At 39.1% G+C, this 23,852-nt stretch overlaps 2 protein-coding genes across 6 annotated transcripts in view; one reads left to right on the forward strand and one right to left on the reverse strand.

Annotated features, from left to right (window-relative positions):
* The window catches only part of MLLT10 (MLLT10 histone lysine methyltransferase DOT1L cofactor), a 229,093-nt gene that overhangs the window by 13,123 nt on the left and 192,118 nt on the right, over positions 1-23,852 (forward strand). The gene's annotated exons all lie outside the window — the stretch shown is intronic.
* On the reverse strand, positions 1,421-3,935 carry LOC142450595 (large ribosomal subunit protein uL24-like). Its single transcript, XM_075552590.1, has 2 exons — positions 3,900-3,935; positions 1,421-1,900 (listed from the first exon to the last, which is right to left on the reverse strand). Exons 1-2 carry the CDS (start codon positions 3,933-3,935, stop codon positions 1,421-1,423), a joined length of 516 nt encoding a protein of 171 aa, XP_075408705.1.

Raw genomic sequence — 23,852 nt, forward strand, 5'->3', positions numbered from 1 at the left:
AGCTTTGTTCTCGGGTTCTTTTTAGATGCTCTCTCTCCTTTTCTATTTCCTGCAGGCTAAAAGATGCTTCAGTTCCTAGGGAAACTCCAGTTACATTTTACCAGGGCTATGGTTTGAGTAAGAGTGTTCCAGCGCACCCTTCTCTCCTAACACCTGATTGGCTGATCATCTCGTGGGAGACGGTGACTGCTTGATTTCACTGCCAAATGACATCATTACGTAATTGCCAAATGAACGACAATCATGGTCCAGCTGAGTTGATACATTTTTGGGGAATTTATGATACCTGCATTCAAAATTCTTTTAAAACTCATTTTATTTTTGAATTTTAAGTGCCCTTATGGTGAGTTGTTTCAGATTTACCATTTTATCTTTTTAAAATAATCATTTAATATTTAACAGTTTCCTATTTTTTTTGGTTTTTTTTTGTCTATGTTGAATAGAATGTCTTCAAACTGAAAAGTTTGCAAATACCTTTGTTAGTGCTGACTCATACTGCCTAATATTTACTTACTAATCCAGCATAGCCATCATCATCAAATTCTTGAGGCTTTTAAAGAGATAACTTTTTTTTCAAATGTGCCGTTTTTTTTTTTATTTAAGTCATTTTATTGGGGGCTCATACAGTTCTTTTTTTTTAATCTTAACAATTTATTAGGGGCTCATACAAATCTTATCACAGTTCATACATATACATACATCAATTGTATAAAGCACATCTGTACAGTCTTTGCCCTAATCATTTTTTTCTCCTCTTTTCTTTTTTTACATTTTATTAGGGACCCATACAACTCTTATCACCATCCATACATATACATACATCAATTGCATAAAGCACATCCATACATTCCCTGCCCCAATCATTCTCAAGGCATTTGCTCTCCACTTAAGCCCCTTGCATCAGGTCCTCTTTTTTTTCCCCTCCCTCCCCTTTCCCCCCTCCCTCATGTGCCCTTGGTAATTTATACCTCGTTATTTTGTCATATCTTGCCCTGTCCGGAGTCTCCCTTCCCCCCTTCTCTGCTGTCCCTCTCCCAGGGAAGAGGTCACATGTGGATCCTTGTAATCAGTTCCCCCTTTCCAACCCACTCACCCTCCACTCTCCCAGCATCGTCCCTCCCACCCTTGGTCCTGAAGGCATCATCCACCCTGGATTCCCTGTACCTCCAGCCCTCAAATGTACCAGTGTACAGCCTCTGCCCTATCCAGCCCTGCAAGGTAGAATTCAGATCATGGTAGTTGGGGGGAGGAAGCATCCAGGATCTGGGGGAAAGCTGTGTTCTTCATTGGTACTACCTCGCACCCTAATTAACCCATCTCCTCTCCTAAACGCCTCTATGAGGGGATCTCCATTGGCCGACACTTGGGCCTTGGGTCTCCCAAATGTGCCGGTTTTAATGGAAGTTGTGTACAAGATATTTTACTCTTGCATCTTCTCAAGTGATTCTTCTTTGTATTTGCCCTTTTCCTTTCCTACGTGGTGAGATTTGGCTTTCTGCTCCAGGATCTTTTTGCGGTCTTTGTCCAGTTTTAACCATGTAATAACCACCTTGCTGGGGTGAATGCCCACATGGACAGTGGTGCCGTTAGCTTTATTTCGCTGCACCCACTCAATGTAGATGACGTATTTCTTTCGGCAGACCTGGACCACTTTGCCAATCTGCTGACCTTTGTAGTGTCCTCCCACAACCTGAACTTCATCATCCTTGCGGATAGGCACGGACCGAACATTGTATTTCTGTCTCAGTTCCTTGGAAAGAGGGGAAGGCATAATCTTCCTGCGAACGTGGGAAGGTGCATTGAAATGCCTTTTGCGGTTTTTGCTCCGGTCGGAAGTCACAAAGGGATTGAACTTCGTTTTGGCTGCTGCTCCTTCAGCGATGGCCCCAAAAGGGAAAAGCTAAAGAGATGATTTTTTTTGAGTTTATTATTTTATTTAGAGTGGCTAATCATGAACATTTCTTGGTATATTTATTGGCTGCCTGAATTTGTTCTTTGGGGAACTCTGTTCTTGTCCTCTGTCCAGTGTTTAATCAGATTGCCTTTTCTTTCTTTTTTAAAATATTGTTTTATTAGGGGCTCATACAACTCTTATCACAATCCATACATCCATCAGTTGTGTAAAGCACTTTTTGTACATTCATTGCCCTCATCATTCTCAAAACATTTGCTCTCCCAGCTCCTCATTTTTCTCCTCCCTCCCTGTTCCCCTCACCTGATGAACCCTTGATAACTTATATATTATTATTTTGTCATGTCTTGCCCTGTCTAACATCTCCCTTCTCCCACTCTTCTGTTATCCGTCCCCCAGGGAGGAGGTCTCATGTAGATCCCTGTAATCTGTTTCCCCTTTCCAGCCTACCCTCCTTCAACCCTCCCAGTTTCACCAATCACACCACTGGTCCTGAAGGGGATCATCTGCCCTGGATTCCCTGTGTTTCCAGTTCCTATCTGTACCAGTGTATATCCTCTGGTCTAGCCATATTTGTAAGATAGAATTGGGATCATGATAGTGAGGGAGGAGGAAGCATTTAGGAACTAGAGGAAAGTTGTATGTTTCATCGTTGTTACATCACACTCTGACTGGCTTGTCTCTTCCCCAGACCCATCTGTAAGGGGATGTCCAGTGGCCTACAAATGGGCTTTGGGTCTCAACTCCGCACCCTATGCCCCCTCATTCACTATGATATGATTTTTTGTTCTGATGATGCCTGATACCTGATCCCTTCAACACCTTGTGATCGCACTGGCTGGTGTACTTCCATGTGGGCTTTGTTGCTTCTGAGCTAGATGACCGCTTGTTTACCTTCAGGCCTTTAAGACCCCAGATGCTTTCTCTTTTGATAGCCGGGCACCATCAGCTTTGTGTGCCACATTTGCTTATGTACCCATTTGTCTTCGGCTATCTTATCGTGGAGGTGATCACACATTGATATTTTTTTGTTCTTTGATGCCCGATAACGGATACCTTCAGCAGCCTGTGATCACACAGGCTGGTGTGCTTCTTCCAGGTGGACTTTGTTGCTTCTGAGCTAGAGGGTCGCTTGTTTACCTTCAAGCTTTTAAGACCCCAGCTGCTATCTCTTTTGATAGCCGGGCACCATCAGCTTTCTTCACCCGCTTTGTCTTTAGAGGTTGTGTCAGGAAGGTGAGCATCATAGAATGCCAATTTAATAGAAGAAAGTATTCTTGCATTGAGGGAGTACTTGAGTTGGAGGCCCAGTGTCCTTCTGCTACCTTAATACTAAACCTATAAATATATGCACATAGATCTATTTCCACATCCTCATATAAATATCTTTGCATATGTACCTATCTTTTTCTAGACCTCTATACATACCCCTTGCCTCTTAGCTCTTCTATTTCCTTTGACTTTCCTCCTGTCCCACTGCCATGCTCAGCCTTCATTTGGGTTTCAGCAATTCCTCTTGGTTACATTACCCTTGATCATGCTCTACCAGGCCTCCCACACCCTCCTCACCACATATTTGGATCACTTGTTGTTCCCTTGTCCATGGGTTTGTTAACACCACTTCCTTTCCCCCCGCCACCCCCTTTCCCATGTCCCACCCGGAACTGTCGGTCCCGTTGTTTTCTCCTCCAAATTGTTCTTCCAGCCTATCTTATTTAGACAGACCTCCGGAGATAATAACATGCACAAAAACAAAACAGAGCAATAATATACCACAAAGCAACAACAATAACAAACCAATGACAAAAAGCAACCAAAACAAATCAACAAGAAAGAAAAGCTTATAGTTAGTTCAAGGACTGTTGGCCTTTAGGAGTGTTTTCCAGGAGCCTTCTGTTACTTTTTGGCATGATCTCACCCAATCATTTGATGGGAATTATAGTGAAATGGATACAAAAAAGGCACAATTAATTTCAGTTCACCATACCTCCCATATATAGTCCTCCTGGCCCCACACATACATTGCCTAGTAGTTTTTGCTAAGAGTTTTCCTATCAACTTCTAATTTACAAAATTTTATAGTTATCTTCCTTATGTCTTTATTTTGGGTAGAGTTAGTTGTACCATTTATTGAATATGTGATGACACTACAAAAACAGTCATAATGAAAGAACAAATCTTAGTGGAGCACTTTTTTTTTTTACTAAGAGTACATTTCTTTATGTATAACATGCAAAAGATGACCAAATGTGCCTATAGAAGTGGGATTTATATATATCAACCATCTTAATAGTAATAGTAATTAAAAAAATTCTATTTAGAATAATAAACCATATGTTAGCTGAACTTGCAGTACCTTTAGGTAAAAATAAAGCTGTTGAACATGCTTTTGAGTAAAGTTTCTTTGTTTCTCCTTGATGGGTAAATTTCTTTCCTCTGATTATTGTGGAATGGCAGAAGTAAAGGAGGAAATGATAATGGAGACATTAGACATCTTTCTTTTTCAAACTATTTAAACCAATGTTTGCCTTATTTGGATAGAAGTAGCACTGGTTGAGTTCATGGCTTGGATTTAAAAGGGTGCTTTTGGGATTCTTAGAGTAATAAGTTGCAATTAGTTGTTTTGTAGTGGAGGAATTGATGTATTGGTCTAGAATTTAATTTATTTTTGCTAGCATTTGTCCAGTTGTGAAGCATTTTATTTATACTTGCAAGAACTAGAATTTTATTCTTTTTCTCTTAATTTATGTTCACATGATGTTGGGGATTCAAAGAATCAAAGTTTTGGCTCTGTCTTTGGATATAGATTTGGAGAAAGGGGGGTTAGTTATTAACTGCTGGGTATCTAAGTTAATTTATAACCTTGTCCTCTTCTTCTGTATAATCACATGTTGCATTTTCACTATGTAAGCTATCAAGTGTTCAGTAGAGTTTGCCTGAAGTGCCACCATTATTTTCCAATTTTTCAGATTTTCACATGGCTAATTTGTGTGGATATTCAAGGTAGAGGTAAATAAATGAGGATACAGAAGTTGGCTTATCTGACATTCTTTAAAGTTTTCTATCTCGCTTGTGTTGAAGTCCATCTTTTCAAAATAACTGAACACAAAGTATCGATTGCTTTTTCATGTTTTGATAAATCACTTCGATCTTTCAAATTTTCTCCCATTTTGAGGCTTGGTGGTGTAGTGGTTACACATCGGGTTGTAATCTGCAAGGTTGGCAGTTCGAAACCACCAGCTGTTCCTTGGGAAAGCTGGGCTTTCCATTCCCATAAATAATTATAATCTCCGAAACTGAAAGGGGGCAATTCTACCCCGTAGGATGGTTTTGTCCTAAAGGCTTGTTAATGAGCCTGCATCGACTTGATGGCACTCAGTTTGTTTTTTTGGTTATTATTTCTATATTTCAAATTCCAGTTTGCAATAGGTCAGGTTTGATTGTATAACTGAACATGAATTAATTTCTATCCTTTAAAAGTCTTCATTAGCATAGGATCAGCAGAGAACGTAATGGCATGTGCTGTAGTCTGTTGTTGCACCGTTCCTATCAGGTGGCAGACCATGGATCAGAGTAGAGAGCTCTGTGGTGTCATTAGTTACATTAAAGCACTTTTCATTTCAAAATGTCTTGAAATTCCATTTCTTTACTTAGAGTCCTTTCTTCATTAAGAATATAACTCCATAACTGAACTATCCCCTGTTGAACTAGTGTGTGTTTTTTGTGAACATGCTGTGACAAATTTCACATATCAATTGTAATCCTGGAATTTCCCAATAGTTCATCTTTTTTGTTTGTTTTAGTAACAGATGCTTCTGTTATTAGTTAGATATATTCATCATAGATGTTTGATTTATGAGGGTAAGAAAGAATGTATTGTGACCAGCGTTCCTGTTTGTACATGTATGGACTGTTTCCCAGCAGTACATGTTTGAAAATGTCTCTGCCAGCAGTGTGGCTTTCTGTAGAAACGTTATTTCATCAGTACACTCTTCTTTGTCTCGTTGTTGTTGGATTCTGTTGAGTGGGTTCCGACTCCTTATGACCCTGTGTACAACAGAAGGAACTAATGCCCTGTCTTGCACTGTCCACACAGTTGTTCCTATGCTTGAGTCTGTTGTTGGAGCCACAGTCCATCCGTCTTGTTGAGGGCCTTTCTCTTTCCCTGCACCTCTGCTGTACCAAGCATGAGGTTGTTCCCAGGGACTGGTCTCCTGACAACATTTCCAAAGTATGTGAGATGAAGTCTTGCCATTCTTGCTGTCTTCATGACAGATGTGTTTGTTCTTCTGACAGTCCATGGTCTTTCATATTCTTCCCCAGCACCATCATGCAGATGCATTGGTGGTTCTTCTTCAGTGCCCAGCTATCGCATTGGAAATACAATGGCTTGGGTCAGGGGCACCTAAGTCTGCAAAGGAATAGCCGTGCTTTTCAACACATTAAAGACATCTTCTAAAACAAAACAAAACAAAAAAGATGTCTTCTGCAGCAGATTTACCCAGTGCAATGCTCATTTGTTCTTTTGACTGCTACGTCCTTGACTACTGATTGTGAATCTAAGCAAGGCGAAATCTTTGACAACTTGAATCTGTTTTCAGTTTACCATGTTATATGTTGATGCCCAAACGATACAACATGGAGTTGTAATCCACACTGAAGGCTGCAGTCCTGGATCTCCATCAGCAAGGGCTTCAGTTCCTCCTCACTTGCAGCAGGCAAGGTTGTGTCCTCTGCACGCAGCAGGCTGTAATCAGCCTTCCTCCAGCGCTGGCGCCACACTCTTCATATAACCCCGCTTCTCGGATGACTTGTTCAGCGTGCAGATTGCCCACGTATGATGTCGGCATACCACCCGGACACACACCTTTCCTCATTTGTCTTGTTCTTACTCACTGCCCTGGATTCAAGAAAGACTCAGACCTGTGGGTTTTTGAGACTATAACTATATCAGGAGTAGAAAGCCCAGTCTTTCTCCCTTGCTGTTGGTGATTTTGAACTGCCCACCATGTGGATCACAGTCCAACACATTGCTAAGACACCACCAGGGCTCCATCTAGTTCCATTAGGGTACCTTCAAAAGCAAAGGTCCAATCAAAATAGTGGCTTTCAACAGGAACTGGTATGCCACTTCAATTTAAGGCAGAGAGGTCAGCTCTATAGAAAACTGAGGTGACTTTTTTTTAGACTTCAAAAGGGTAATTTTGGTAGACTTCCTTGAAGCATGCAGGCTGACCAATATGAATTTGTTAGGAAGAGGTTATAAGAAAATAAAAGGGTTATACAAAAAAGGAAATACTGTTCTGGACAAGTTTTTTTTTATCATCTTGACAATACGCCTGTTTATTTCTCAAGTACTCTCCTATGAGAACTTGTTGAGAATTCTTACCCCAACCATTTCTAGAGCTCTGATGTGTTCCCCGTAAACTTCCTTGTTCCCAAGCTCAGAAGACTTGGAAGACCCTAATTTGAGTCCTTTAGGGGGACTAAAAATGCTATCTTGATGTGTAAATCAAACAGTGAGGATTTCTTTGGAGAAGGGTTAGAGAGACGGAAACAGCATCTTCAGAAGTATGTATAGACCTAGAGGGAGGTGATGTTGAGAAATAGTACCTTCACATTTTTATTTTTTGCCTGGGGGGGGGGGGAGTGAGTGAGAGGGATTGTGCTGCCGGGGGGGGGGGGGGGGGGAAGGAGTCCATTTTGATATTTTTATTAACAACAGGCTTCTATTATCTTGTAGCGGTACTTTATGACTCACTCTAGTATGTTGGTTGGTGCCTCTGTTCCTACCATTCTTAATCCCCCAACCCCCATCCCTGCCAATTTTGTTGTAGCTCTGAAAGGCAACATGCCCACATATTGCCCCCTCTGATGGCGTAGTTTTTCAGGCCTGGTGCTTCAGCAACCGGGGCAAACATTTTGAGGTTGCACCACATCTGACTTGGCCTTCATATAGCAGCAGGGAGGAGAGGGCAACAGGTGGTGACAACCTAAGTGTGCATGTGCTTAGGCTGCAGTGTGGGTAGATGAATGGTGTAGGCTCTAGACCTGGGCTACAGGGTGCACGTTAGGTTCAGCTACGTCAGGTTTTGGTGGCTCTGTGGCACCCAAGATTGGCCAGTGAATGTCCTCCCACCTTCCTTTCTCCCAATCTATTATGTGTGTGGCTTGATGATGTATTGTCTGAATTGTCATTAGGTGGAGTTTTAGGAAGGTGAAGGGGTAGACACATGGTTTACGCTTACTGATCTTAAATGCAAGTTACTATTTGTGCTTTTTGAAGGGATCTTTTCCCATTCCTTCCGGAGACTTGTTTCAGCAATTGTCAGTGATATCCTATCTCGAGTCCATCGTTCCTATGTGATCTTTCCCTATAGCTCATAAACATTTTAGAATCTTGTTGTGAGTCTACTTTCCTTTTCTGGTTTCATCATTTCCCCCTTTTCCTTGACATTAGCAAACATTTTATAAGTTTAATACTAGAATTGATATATCTCTACTTATTCAATTGCCTATTATAGTTAGCCTCTTAGTTTACTTAATAATTGAACTATAACATAGTTATAATGAAATCTACGTTTGCTAGAACACCCAAGTCATGGACACTGACTATTTTTGTCTTTCAGCAATGCTTTCTTAGAGATCCAGGTTTCTTTTTCGTTTGTTTTTACTTTTATCTCAGGTCCCAGGAAATTTCTTTCTTTCTTTTTTTAATACTTTCATTGGGGGGCTCGTGCAACTCTTTTACCACATTCCATATGTACATCTATTTTGTCAAGCACGTTTGTACATTTGTTGCCATCATCACGCTCAAAACGTTTTTTTTCTTGACCCCTTGGTATCAGCTCCTCATTTTTCCCTCCCTCCTTCCTTTCCTCCTTCCCTCATGAACCCTTGATAATTTATAAATTATTATTTTTTCATGTCTTGCACTGTCCGATGTCTCTCTTCACCCACTTTTCTGTTGTCCGTCCCCCAGGGAGGGGTTATATGTACATCATTGTGATCGGTTCCCCCTTTCTCTCCTACTTTCCCCTTCCCCTCCTGGCATTGCTGCTCTCATTATGGGTCCTGAGGGGTTTATCTGTCCCGGATTCCCTGTGTCCAGCTCTAATCTGTACCAATGTACATCCTCTGATCTAGCCAGATTTTTAAGGCAGAATTGGGATCATGATAGTGGGAGGGAGTTAGTATTTAGGAACTAGAGCAAAGTTGTATGTTTCATGGTTGCTATACTGCATCCTGACTAGCTTGTCTCCTCCTTGTGGCCCTTCTATAAGGGGATGTCCAGTTGCCTGCAGATGGGCTTTGGGTCGCCACTCTGCACTCCCCCTCATTCACAGTGATAGGAGTTTTTGTTCTTTGATGCTTGATACATGATTCTACTGACACCTCGTGATCACACAGACTGGTGTACTTCTTCCATGTAGACTTTGTTGCTTCTGAGCTAGATGCTGCTTGTTTATCTTCAAGCCTTTACAACCTCATATGATATATCTTTTGATAGCCGGGTGCCATCAGCTTTCTTCACCACATTTGCTTATGCACTCGCTATGTCTTCAGTGATAGTGTCAGGAAGGTGAGCATCATTGAATGCCAGTTTAATAGAACAAAGTGTTCTTGAATTGAGGGAGTACTTGAGTAGAGCCTCAGTGTCCATCTGCTTTCTTAATACTAAACATAAATATATGTACATAGATCTATTTCCCCATTGTCATATATAAATATATTTACATATGTTCATGCCTGTATTTAGACCTCTATAAATGTCTTTTGCATCCTAGTTCTTTCCTTTACTTCCTTTTACTTTCCACTTGTCCCACTATCATGCTCAGCCTTAATTTGGTTTTCAGTAATTCCTCTAGGTTACATTGCCCTTGATCAAGCCCTATCAGGCCTCTGATACCCTCTTTGCAATCAATTTTGGAGATCCAGGTTTAAGAAATTCTTTTGCTAATTTGACATCAGGTTCTTTAAGTAGTTAACATAAGGACAGTTATCTCCCTTGGAAAATTGGATACATTTCCTTTTTTGATAGATCTATGAAACGTTCTAATGTTTTTTTTTTTGGTCTTGGCTACCAGGAATCTCAGAATCAAATCTTATCTTTAGTTGTATGAACTGTATTAATGTCATTATTGGTATATTTGTTTCCTCCTCTTCATTCTGTGGAGTTTAAGACTTCACCTCTTATCTTTTTCTCTGCGTGTTGATTTCATTCTCTCATACTGCAGACTCTCTACTTCATGAGACTGGAACCATGACTGCTGGCACCTTTTGGCTCTCATCTTCCCAGCCCCTTCTACCAGAAGAAGGGAGCTCTTTTGAAGAATCCTGGGGAAGGACTCTGACTGGCCTGTCTTGGAGCATGTGCCTGTCCATGTGGCTGGAGAGTGGGGAGGGTACTATGAATGGCAACCTTCACTAGAACTACTAGTTGGAGTCAGGGGTAAGAGCAGTTTCCCTAATGCCAGGGGTGGTGTGGGTATTGTTTACAGAAGGGGGAGTTGGTTTTTTTTATGGTTATGATATAGTCCCTTTGTTGTAGGTTGTCTTACATTGTTTCTTAAAAAATTTTTAAGTAAATACATGAATATCATAACTATTCATTCACGCTCTAAAGCCATTAGATTTGTCTCTTGAGTCTATAGTCTTGTTGATTTTGCTGTGTTAATTTAAAATTGTCAAACTCCAAATTTTCTGCACAGTTTTCATTCTACCTGACCCACTTTGAACATTTAAAACTTTTTATTTTTGAAACTTTTCACTTCTTTTTTTAAAATTGTTTTATTAGGGGCTCATACAACTCTCATCACATTCAATACATACATCAATTGTGTTAAAGCACACTTGTACATTCTTTGCCCTCATCATTCTCAAAAAATTTGCTCTCCACCTAAGCCTCTCCCTCCCTCATGAACCCTTGATAATTTATAAATTATTTTGTCATATCTTGTCCTGTCTGACGTCTCCCTTCACCCACTTTTCTGTTGACCATCCCCCAGGGAGGAGGTCAAATGTAGATCCTTGTAATCGGTTCCCCCTTTCCTACCCACCCTCCCCTTACTCTCACAGTATCGCCACTCACACCACTGGTCCTGAAGAGATCATCCGTCTTTGATTCCCTGTGTTTCCAGTTCCTGTCTCTACTAGTGTACATCCTCTGGTCTAGCCAGACTTGCAAGGTAGAATTGGGATCATGGTAGTGGTAATGGTGGGGGGAGAAGCATTTAGGAACTAGAGGAAAGTTGTATTGTTCATCTTTGCTACATCGCATCCTTACTGCTCATCTCCTCTCCGAGACCCTTTTGTAAGGGGATGTCCAGTGGCCTGCAAATGGGCTTTGGGTCTCCACTCCGCACTCCACCCCTCATTCACAATGATAGGATTTTTTGTTTTGATGATGCCTGATGCCTGATTTCTTTGACACCTCGTGATTGCACAGGCTGGTGTGCTTCTTCCATGTGAGCTTTGTTGCTTCTGAGCTAGATGTCTGCTTATTTTACCTTCAAGTCTTTAAGACCCCAGACGCTGCATCTTTTGATAGTCGGGTACCATCAGCTTTCTTTGCCACATTTGCTTATGTACCCATTTGTCTTCAGTGATTGTATCAGGTCAGTGAGCACACAGTGATAGCATTTTTTGTTCTTTGATGACTGATAAGAACATTTAAAACTTTTATCTTTCTTACAGTTTTTAGGATTTCTGAGAAGCTTTATTTTAAATTTTAGTACCTGTGAATGGTCACTGTTACAATCAGAACCTATGTTTTTGTAGATAATTGGAACAGTTTAAGTTTTATAAGAGGATATTTTACATGGTTCAAAATCGTAAGTTTGTAAATTGAATATTTTTTCTCTTAACTTTTCACTCGGACAGTTTTGTCTCTGTTTCTCATTTTTATTAATTAAAAAATATTTTATTAGGGGCTCATACAACTCTTGTCACAATCCATGCATATACATACATCAATTGTATAAAGCATATCTGTACATTCTTTGCCCTAATCATTTTCTTTCTTTTTCTTTTATTTTTTTACATTTTTTTAGGGGCTCATACAACTCTTATCTCAATCCACACATATACATACATCAATTGTATAAAGCACATCTATACATTCTTTGCGCTAATCATTCTCAAAGCATTTGCTGTCCACTTAAGCCCTCTGCATCAGGTTCCCTTTTTTTTTTTTACCCTCCCTCCCTGCACCCCCCTCCCTCATGAGCTCTTGATAATCCACAGATTGTTATTTGGTCATATCTTGCCCTATCCGGAGTCTCCCTTCCCCCCCTTCTCTGCCGTCCATCTCCCAGGGATTTTTATTAATTTTAAGTGCTTTTTTTTACAGTGTTCAAAATTATAGTACATAGACTTGTTTTTCTGCCCACTCTACAAAAAGGCACATGCTTGCAATATATTTCTCTCACCATGATGCTACTTTCCTTTTCAGAATAGCTTTCTTCTAACTCTAGATTATTTCTTACAAAGCAAATATGAATGTTTCATTTTTCCTAATTTTTGAGTGTTTCTCACTTTTTGGTACACCAGAAATTATGGTCCACAATATTTACAATGAAAGTATTATTTTAAATCACGCAGCAATAAAGCTAATCTCTAGTTGAGCAGTTTGAAACCACCAGCTGGCTCCATGGGAGGAAAATGAGGCTTTTTTTTTCCAGGAAAGAGTTACAGTCTTGGAAATACACAGCCGCAATTTTACCCTGCCCTTATAGGGTCATCAAGAGTCAGAATTGACCAAATAGCAATGAGTTTTTTGTTTGTATATTGTCCTATTACTGAGCAGAAATTAACAGTTGCCATAATTTTTCTAATTGTAAGCAGTTTCTAATTTTTTTTCTTTTTGAGAAAACTATTAGCAATTAAGTAGGGTTTACATTTCAGATCAATTTTATGTCCAACAACTTATCAAACCCCAAATAGTTTTGCCCTATTCCCTTTTAAGTTCTCTTCTTAAAAAATATTTTTTTCTCCACCCAAGGTCATACCTATCTACCCCCAGTTTAGCTTATTTTTTCACTTCCCTTCATTTCTTTAAAAAAAATTTTTACTTGGGGATCGTATAGCTCTTACCACAATTCATACATCCATCCATTGTGTCAAACATATTTGTACATTTGTTGCCATCATCATTCTCAAAACATTTTCTTTCTACTTGAGCCCTTGGTATCAGCTCCTCATTTTCCCCTCCCTCCCTGTGATTTTTTAATGTTAGCCCATTTCTGCATTCTTGGAATCAGTTCCACTCATCCATGTTGTAGTAACTTTTTAAATAATGCTGTCAAATTTTGTTCATTATTATTTTTAGTTACATTTGAGACGGCTTCAAAAAGTTGACAAAAGACTTGTATATTAATAACAAATAAAAGTCTGTGGTGTTTTTTCCCTCTTTATCTTAGCCTCATTTTCATTATGTTTCTTCATAGAATTAATTGGAGTATTCCTTAATTATCTATTTAAAAATGTTTATATAGTATTGGTATAAGTTCTCTTAAATTTTGGTCGAATTCTTTGATAAACCTTTTTTTGTTGGGAGGTGTTTGCTCACTGATTCGGTTTTTTCCCTTCTTAAGGTTTTGATGTGTTTTAATTGATTTTTTTAAACTGTTAAAATTTGTTGAAAGGTGCAAGATGACCCCCACTCTCATGACCCTAATTCTACTTGACACTTCTGGCTAGACTAGCGCATGTACATGGGGTACAGATTAGAGCTGGAAACACAGGGAATATAGGTCTGATAAACGCCTCTGGGCCAATATTGAGAGAGCCATACCAGGAGGGTAAGGGCAAGGTGGGGGGAGAAAGGGGAAACCAATCACAATGATCTATATATAACCCCCTCCCAGTGGGATGGATAACAGACAAGGGGGTAAAGGGAGACGTTGGACAGTGCAAGACATGAAAAAATAATTTATAAATTATCAATGGTTCATGAGGGAGGGAGGGGGAAAATGGGGAGCTGATACCAATTGGGCTAAAGTAGAAAGAAAATACTTTGAAAATGATGATGGCAACGTATGTACAAATGTGCTTGTGACGATGGATGGGTGTATGGATTGTGATAAAAGTTGTATGAGTCTCCAATAAAATGTTTTTTTTAAATAAAATGATTTTTTAAGTTCCAAGAGTAGTATAAAGAACTCATTATGTATGCATTCAGCCATATTACTCATTGTTATATTTTTGACATGTCAAAATTCATGTGATTTGCCATTTCATCATTTATTATACTCTGCATATGAAAATATTCTGACCCATTTAAGTTGGTTGTAGAAATCATACCACTTGATTCCTAACTACTTCAAAGTGTATTTCTTAAGGGATAATCTCTTACTTAATCACAGTAAAGTAATATCAGAAAATTTAACACATATGTATACTGTTGACTAATCTATGAAAAATATATTTTTAAAATATATTTTTTATTGGGGACTTATAGAAATCCTATCACAATCCAAACATATATCAGTTGTGTAAAGCATATTTGTATATTCGTTAACCCTCATCATTCTCAAAACATTTGCTCTCCATTTAAGCCCCTGTCATCAACTCCTCAGGTTTCCCTCTCCCTCCCATGCTTCCCCCTCCCTTATGAACCCTTGATAATTTATAAATTATTATTATTTTGTCATATTTTATACTTTTTGATGTCTCCCTTCACCCACTTTTCTGTTGTCCATCCCCCCAGGAAGGAGGTTATATCTAGATCCCTGTAATTGGTTCCCCCTTTCTACCACATCCTCCCTGTATCCTCCCAGTACCGCCACTCTCAGCGCTGGTCCTGAAGGGATCATCTGTCCTGGATTCCTTGTGTTTCCAGTTCCTATCTGTATCAGTGTACATCCTCCGGTCTAGCTATATTTGTAAGGTAGAATTGGGATTATGATGGTGGGGGGAGGAAGCATTTAGGAACTAGAGGAAAGTTGTATGCTTCATCGTTGCTACACTGCATCCTGACTGGCTGGTCTCTCCTTCCTGCCACCCTGTGACCCTTCTGAAAGGGGATGTCCAGTTTCCTACAGATGGGCTTTGGGTCCCCACTGACTAATCTATTGCCCACAATTTCCTGTTCACTATTGTCTCAAAAAAGTGTTTTGGAGTAGGTTTTTTGGGAGGTTTGTCGGGGTAGTAGTTGTTTTCAGAGTAGGATTCAGTTTAGTATTTCAGATTGTGTCTATATTTTTAGGTTCCTTTCATTTGGAATATTTCTTTGTATTATGGACATCTTTGAGAACTAGAAGCCAAATAAAGTATTCCTGAGTTTAAGATTGATGTATCTACTAATATTAGTTAAGGCATTTTGACTAAGGTATATTTTATTGCATCATATTAGGAAATCTAGTCTATCAGTTTTTCCTGTTATTGATGCCTGAACTTTTGAACTTTGTCCTCTAGGCTACTCAGATGTAAGTTTACTATATTTCTCCTTTTGATTAATTGGTAATTCATGAGAAGATAATTTGAGTCCAAATGAATACTCCATTCCTCATCAAACTTTACCAGAATGATTTCAGAAGGTATTGTTGATTCTCACCTAATCAGTTACTATGATAGTTGCAAAGTATGAGATATTTGCTCTTTTATGATGCTATTTTAATTATTACTTTTTTCCATTTCTATTTCATTTTATTGTTTTTCACTGGTTAACTTACTAATACACAGAAATGGAATCGAGGGTCTTAATTACCCTATATACTTGTGTATAAGCCGAGTTTTTCAGCAATTAAATACTGGGGTTCAGCTTATACATGGGTCAGTGGTACGCCAGTGAGGTGTAACATCTCGCTAGGACCTCCCCCTCCCCTTCCAGGTAACAGGACGAATGCCCATTATCTCTCAGTGATTGCCATTTCTCTGCTGTTCATTCAAAGTCCCGCTGACACTGCAGGGCTTTGAATATTTGTTTACTCACATCTTACCAATCAGCCGTCCTATGACATGGATGGCTCCAATTCACATAAGCACCTGCAGTGATTCACTTGTAGTGATTCACTTATGCCGGCCGCTGAACTGGTAAGGATGTGTCTGTGGCTGCGCGCCGTCTCTCCCATCTGGTCTCTGTGTAGATTCACATTCTTTATCTCCCGCCTGCACAGACTTCCCTTCTCCCCCCACCTCCTCCCTGCTAACATGTCGTGGGGGGGGGGGGATTACCATGAAAGTTATTTTTCAAAGTCTTGTTTTTTTATCCTATTAGAAATGGATACTCTTGAACCAAACCAAAAACGCTGGTCATATGAGGCTGGTTTCATAATCAAGGTTGTGTCAAGAGCAGAAGAGAGCAATAACGGTATTGCAAGTAGGGGATTCTGTGTTGACAAAAAGCAAGTGAGGGAGTGCTGGAAAATGAAGGCTGACTTTGGAACAGACTCCAAAAGCTAAAAAAGCTTGTCGTGGTTTAATGTCTTTTTATGGGGCTCTAGAGAGTGAATTGCATAAATGGGTTATGGAGTATCGTCAAAATTGTTACTGCGTAACACGCATGGGAATCTGCATACGTGCTCCACAAATGGCTAAGGATGACACCAGGCATTGAAAAATTTGCTGTGTCAGCAGGATGGTGTACCCGCTTCACGACTAGGTTTGGCCTACTATGTTTGAGATAAAGAACAAAGATTTCCCAGAAATTGCCACAAGATCTTGAAGAAAAAATTGTCATTCCAGTCATTTATTATAAGACAAAGAAGAATTTATAATTATGACATTGCAGATATTAGGAATATGGATGAAACTGCCTTGACTTTCGATCTTCCAAGCAACAGAACTGTGGCAAGTTTCAGAGAAAAAAAACATTTTTCTCAAAACCACAGGAACTGAAAAAAAAAAACACTTTACAGTTGTTCTATCATGTTTGGCTAATGGAACTAAGCTGCGTCCTTGTCATTATTTTTAAAAGAAAGACCTTGCCTAAAAAGATCAATTTCCCACCAAGAATTACTGTGCCTGCATATGTTAAAGTCTGGATGGATGAAGGCGGAACAAAAATATGGCTGGAAGAAATTTGGAACTGACGACCAGTAGCAGCCTTAAAGACAAAGCCATCGTTCCTTGTTTGGGATGTGTTCAGAGCCCACCTATCGGATGACATAAAAAAAATTGACAAAATCTAGTAAAGTTACTTTAGCCATTATTCCAGGTGGGCTTACATCTGTACTGCAGCCTCTGGATGTATCTTTGAATAAGCCTTTTAAAGACCATGTGCGAAGGATGTGGCATGAATGGATGTCATCTGGTCAAGCCTCACTAACAAAAGGAGGAAATCTCATGAAGCCTGACATAGAGTTAATAGCAAAGCGGGTTCGAGACGCATGTGAAGACATTCCAGAAGACATGGTATGACGTGCCTTCCAGAAATGTAGTATTAGTAATGCTATGGATGGCAGTGAAGACTGCGCTTTGTATGAAAATGACAGCAGTGATGATGATGACGGTGATCTCAGTGAGGACAGCGTCTATGATGACCTCACACCAGCTGAAGCTCTGCACTGGGATATGGATGATGATGATGAATCCAGGTTTGAAGGATTTTAACTCTACATTTTAATTTGGTTGCTGATTGAGCTCAGGATATAGTACTCTTAAGGCATCATTGTTGATGCCTTGTTTTTGTTGAACCTATTTTCCACTTACTGTGCTGGTTTACTACTGTTAAATGACTTGTCCTTTTATTTGTTTTTTATTTAAAATAAATGTTTAAATACATTATGCCACTGAAGTCTCAGTTTTTAGTAATTTTATTTTCATTTGTTTTGATTATTGAAACTCACCAATAGCTTCTGCATTTTCCACTGTAGCCTTATACTCGAGTCAATCAGTTTTTCTGGTTTCCCAGGTAATAAATTGAGTACCTCGGCTTATACTCGAGTATATATGGTAACTTTTCCCCCCAATAGCTTCTAGTAATTTACTTGTGTATTACCAATGAATTATTAAGTGTATAATCCTAACATTTGCAGATACTGATATTTTAATTTCTCCTCTTCTGTGTCAATTTTGTAAACCATTCAACTAGATTAACCGTTTGCCATATTTTGTGGTGGATAACAAATCCCACTCTGCATGCTAGCTGTGTCTTAATATAAATCTCAGCTTCCTTTTCCTGTTGCCACACGGGCATTCTCTCACCCTTAGCCACCCATGACTGGATGAACAGATAGTGACTTCAAACTTGGCAATCTACACGACTTTATTTACTTTAGACCAGAAGAACGTAACTTTGGGTTTTTCTATACCCACTTTTGGGATGAGCTGCAACTGACCTCACAGTTCTTAGGTCTCTCTATTAGTTCCTAGGACTTTCTCTACTTCAGATCCACAGGTTTTGATAATTTGTTAGAACAACTCACAGAATGTACTTCCTATTAATTACAAGCCAAAAGATTAAAAGGAAGAGGGCAAGGTCTGGAAGAGGAGGTGGGGGGTTGTGGGGGGGGTGTGTTACATTCAGTGTGTAGCTTCCATGTCCTAGAGTGATAAGGCTGCTTTTTCTAGGGCATAAACATTGACTTGGTGTAGTCCCTGGAGCCTCCATCTTCCAGACCTTTCCTTGGCCTCCCTCCATTTCCCAAAGTGAGGGATAAGGGGGCTGAGTGTAAAAGCAGATGCTTAACACTTTATCCTGGATCATGGGACATTATATAATGTCTTTTAATTGCCAGAGGGTCCTTGAGTAATTATTTTTCTGAAAATGGGGTTGTAAGCCAAATACGTTTGTGTGAGAGCCTATGGTGTATATCTTGTCTTATGGGGTTGAGATAGCTTTGCTCTTCTACTTAGTCCCTCCTGAGTAGGCATTCCCTTACTCATTAGTCTTAGGTGTTGGTCTGGCTCTGGCTCTTAAGAATTCCAAGACCAAATAAATGCTAAAGACTCCGCAATGTGATTCCACACTGTGCTCTTTGCAATCCTTTTTCTTATTTTACTGAACTGATAAAGACCTCTTTTGTAATCAAATAGAAGTTAAAATGGTGAAACAAAATGACTTTAAATGTATATAAAATGCAAAGAGCCCCAAATAGCAAGGCAACCTAGTTTTTTTTTCCTTTCAGTTTTATTGGCACATAATTCACATCATACAATTCAATCTTTCAGTCATGTCAAGAATTGTGCAATCTTTACCACAGTCAATTTCAGTACACTTTCTTTTTTTTCTCCCCTGACTAAATTACCTTTAAAATGAGCTGTGTAATCACATTCAGTTCTAGTGCTCCCTCCCCCTCCCACCTTCACTGAGATCATCCTATCCTCCCCATAGCCCCCTACCCACCCTATATCCCCATACAAATCCTTGCATCAGATATTATCTCTATGTATCCATTCCTTCTGTGTTTCATAAACTTAAACCCAAAAGAAACATTAAAGAACAAGAATGAAAGGAAGTGGTAAAGACAAAACAATAGCAATATAAAGATAAAAATAACCAGCATGAGCAGGAACGAAAAGACCTCCAATATCCAAGAAGCCGGGTTCGAGCAAGAGATCCTTGCACCTAGAACAAATTCAGGTTAGAGTGAGGTCAACTGGCTAAGTGTCAAGTTTCATCCAGCCTAATGAAGATTACAATAATCTACTTTTGATGGTAAGGCTATTCTTGACCCGTGGCAGTGACTATAGGGATCTGACTTAATCTGACTAGATAATCTACAGATGAGGTTTTGACTCCCACTGCCCACCACAGCCTTCCACACATTTGCTGTTCACAATTTAAGCTCTTGATACTTTCCCTTCGTCATATTTGATCTTTGGATCACACAAATTGGTGTGCTTCTTCCATGTGGACATAGTTGACTTCTTACTCAGATGGCCACTTGTTTGAATACAAGCCTTTAAGACCCCAGTACTGTTCCAAGTCATGGGGCACCATCTGCTTTCTTCCCCACTTTGCTGTAGCATCCTTATCTACAGTGATCCTTTCATGAAGGGGAGTATCCAGCTGGGCCATGTTAACAGAACTTACTGTTCTTGTGTTAGGGCTAGAGTTAAGTAGGCACCCAGAATTCATTTGCCTGCCCATGGAATGTGCATGACTAAGGTTTATTATGACAAAATCGAACCCCATATTACCCAGTACATTAGCACCAGCAGCCAACCAACCAGAAAATAAACTAAGGAAAAAAACAAAAAGCCAAAGGCAGGAAACCCCAAACCCGTATAAACAAAAAAGTACATTGCAAATTATCCTCGTGGGATATCAGGCGATTGCACTGATGACCTGGTTTCCCCAGGGACAGCACTCTAGACACGGTCAGTGTGAGGGATCTGAGTGCAGATCCACGTTGGCCTGCAGCCTGTGAGTTAGTGCCCTGCGCAGTTTGTTCTCCTTTTCCATTGAGTTCTGTTTATCCTAAATGCCAGGGGAAAACTTCTAACTAATCCGAAGAACTGATCCGTTCTTCATGAGTGGTGTAAGGCAATCTATTGTAACGATACCTTATTGTGGTTTTAATAAAGCATTTATTAACACTAGTAAAAATAAAATACCAGATCATAAAAGAAATAAACACTGTGCAGCATTTTCCTAATATGAGCATGTGACACTTGATTTAACGAAAATGGTATAATGGTAATTGAGAAAGGGGAACATGATGTTTTGGTGAAAAGTAAGATTACAAGTTGAAAATTAATAGAAAAACCTAAAGTTTATTAATTAGGAATTGAGTAGGTAGATAATAGATAGGAACCACTAAATTCCAATTATTTATTAACTGTCATGAAATTTGCTAGTTTTTTGAGGTATGATTCAGATAATATTAATACTATACAATTGGCCAACCCCCCCACTCCAAGCTTTTCATTAATTATAAGAAAAAGATACAGGGGGAGTGGGGAGGGAAGGGAAAAAATGAGGAGCTGATAGGAAGGGCTCAAGTAGAAAGAAAAAAGTTTTGAGAATGATGGCAACAAATGTACAAATGTGCTTGACACAATGGATGTATAGATTGTGATAAGAGTTGTATGAGCCCCCAATAAAATGATTAAAAAGAAAAAAGATACTTAAAAGTTACTTTGGGGAATCCAGGACGATGATCCCTTTAGGACCAGTGGTGAGTGGAGATACCGGGAGGGTCAAGGAAGGGGGGGGTGGGGTAGAAAGGGGGAACCTATTACAGGGATGTACATATAACCTCTTCCCTGGGGGACGGACAATAGAAAAGTGGGTGAAGGGAGACATTGGACAGTATAAAATATGACAAAATAATAACTTATAAATTATCAAGGGTTCATGAGGGAGGTGGGAGTGGGGAGGAAGGGGATAAAAATGAGGAGCTGATGGCCGGGGCTTAAGTGGAGAGCAAATGTTTTGAGAATGATGAAGTTAACGAATGTACAAATGTGGTTTATACAACTGATGTATGTATGGATGGATTGTGATAAGAGTTGTATGAGCCCCCAATAAAATGATTTTAAAAATATTAGTTTCTTCATTAGTTCTATTTTCTATCATATTGACATTCCAAAACATATGAAAAGCTCAGAAGTAAACTAGCATTTTGCCCAAAATACACAGAACTAGAGTTATTATTCAAAATTATCTTTTACATATAAAGATACCTTACAAGCATACTTTAATTATATAGCAGTATTAACTAAAGTGTACCCATAGAAGAATAAAGGTTAGGGGGTTTGAATTTGGCCAAGAGCTGTAGGCATATAAACTTTTACCCCTCAGTTCCTGACAGCATATTGCTCAGAGATCAAATATAATAATGTAATTCCCAAAAAACAACCCTATAAATTAACAGAAAATGTTGTTTTACTTTTCATTCCTTAAGGAACCCTAGTGGTATAGTGAGTTAATCTGTGATTTTCCCCCCCTTGATATATATTTTTTAATCCTTTTATTGGGGCTCATACAGCTCTTATCACAATCCATACATACATCAATTGTGTAAAGCACCTTTATACATTTGTTGCCCTCATCATTCTCAAAATTTGCCTTCTGCTTGGGTTCCTGGAATCAACTCATTTTGATCTTTTTAAAAAAATAATAGTTTATTAACATCTACATATACAAATCAGTAGTTAATTTATATGAAGAAGAGTTACACAATCATTACTGTCCCCATGCCCTCGAGTTTTTTATTTTTTAGGGTCACTTTTTTTTTTTTTTTACATTTCGGTATCTTAGTTATTTCAGTGCCATTATTATAGAGGTACACAGTGGATGGTTTTAACAAATTATTCTCAAAGTTATGGAGGATAGAAGTCCAAATTTAGGGTGCCAGTGCCAGGGGAAGGCTTTCTCTCTGAGTTCTCTAGCAAGCTCCTTTGTGCCTGTCAACAACCTTTTAAAGATTTCCAGGTGTGTTCGCATCAATCTTCCCCTGGGCCCAGGTGGTACTCAGAATTGGGAAACCATGTCCAAATGTGCTTTACTCCTGGCTCGTATATCTTGGTGGTAATGAACGTTTTTTTTTTTTACTTCTTTGCTCCTTTTTCTTTTTTTCCTTTATAGCACCCAGAAAACATCACTTAATATCAAATCAGGCCTTGGGCTGAGTAAAGACATTGCATTCTATCTAGTCCCCTTAAAACGGATTGGCTGGTCACACCAAACACTTAGTGGGGGATGTATTATATCATTTCAATAATTGCCAGACCATTGAGAATCTTGGCCCACATTTTTGAGGGGACACAATTCAATCGGCTTGGTTTTATCCTTGATGTACATGATATTCTGTTCTCTTTATATTTTGTGAAGTGGTGATTGAAGAGCCTTTATCAGATTGGGATTTTGTTTTGGGTAAATTTGCTGTATGGCTGATTGTCCCTTTCGGTTATCTTCTTCATCATTACTTAATGCTTAATACTATTTACAATACTTCTGTAGAAACTTCTTTAAAAACAAATTACCTTACCTACTATGTACTTACTCATTGGTTCAATTCTTACAGAAAATTTAGGCATTCATTCACTTTGATGTTCCATTTGGTGAAAGATTGTTATTTAACTCTTTGTGATTTGGGTGTATGTTTATAGAGAAAATATGTTTTCCATTCAATGATTCATAAAAATTTTATTAGTGATAGTGATTGAAATTCCCACAATGTAAAGACTGCTTCTCATGTCTTTTCTGGATTTCTTATTTCCACTTACCTTCTTTTCTTTACATACCTTGAGCATGTGCTACCCTTTGGATGTCATACGATTGAGATTTGTTGGCTTAAATCAGGGGTCCTCAAACTTTTTTAACAGGGGGCCAATTCACTGTCCCTCAGACCTGTTAGAGAGCCGGACTATAGTTTAAAAAGAAAACTATGAACAAATTCCTATGCACACTGCACATATTTTGAAGTACAAAAAGAAACAGGGCAAAAGCACCCGGCGGGCTGAATTAATGTCCTCTGTGGGCTGCATGTGGCCCGTGGGCCGTAGTTTGAGGACGCCTGGTTTAAATGATAGAAGTTTTCATATATAAAGTTTACAGAATCCTATAGCAAATATTTGTTTGCCTACATCTTAGGTTCTACCATGAACATTATATATTTGCTTATAAATCCATCCCTGTCTTCAGATCTCTGGTGGTACTCAGCACTAGGCATTAATTAGGCTGCTAACTGTAAGCTCATTGATTCAAAAACACCAGCCACTATTCCAGAGGAAGATGAGGCTGGCAGCTACTGTAAAGATTTACAGTCTCAAAAACGCTACACAGGATTGGCAATGATTTCGAATTGACTTGACAGTAAGGATTTTTTCCCATTCCATGTACAAATCCATCTTTTTTGTTGTTAATACAAAATACATTTTAGACATGCATATTTCCAACTAAATATCCAAATATGCATATTAGCTCCTGCCTAGTTGACTACAGTTCATGGTAACACCCTGTTTAGCAGAAAGAAATGTTTCCTGGACCTGTGCAGTCAGTGTTCATGAATGTTAATACTTTTGAGACTGGATCGTATTCTGTTCTGAT

Source organism: Tenrec ecaudatus, chromosome 6 (genome assembly GCF_050624435.1).
Source record: "Tenrec ecaudatus isolate mTenEca1 chromosome 6, mTenEca1.hap1, whole genome shotgun sequence".
In the NCBI taxonomy this organism is placed as follows: Eukaryota; Metazoa; Chordata; class Mammalia; order Afrosoricida; family Tenrecidae; genus Tenrec; species Tenrec ecaudatus.

Coding starts and splice junctions, on each gene's coding strand:
- LOC142450595 (XM_075552590.1), bottom strand. CDS start 3,935: ATGTATGTGTGGGGCCAGGAGGACTATATATGGGAG. Junction 1,901..3,899: donor AGGAGGACTATATATGGGAG/GTATGGTGAACT, acceptor TCATCTCTTTAG/CTTTTCCCTTTTGGGGCCAT.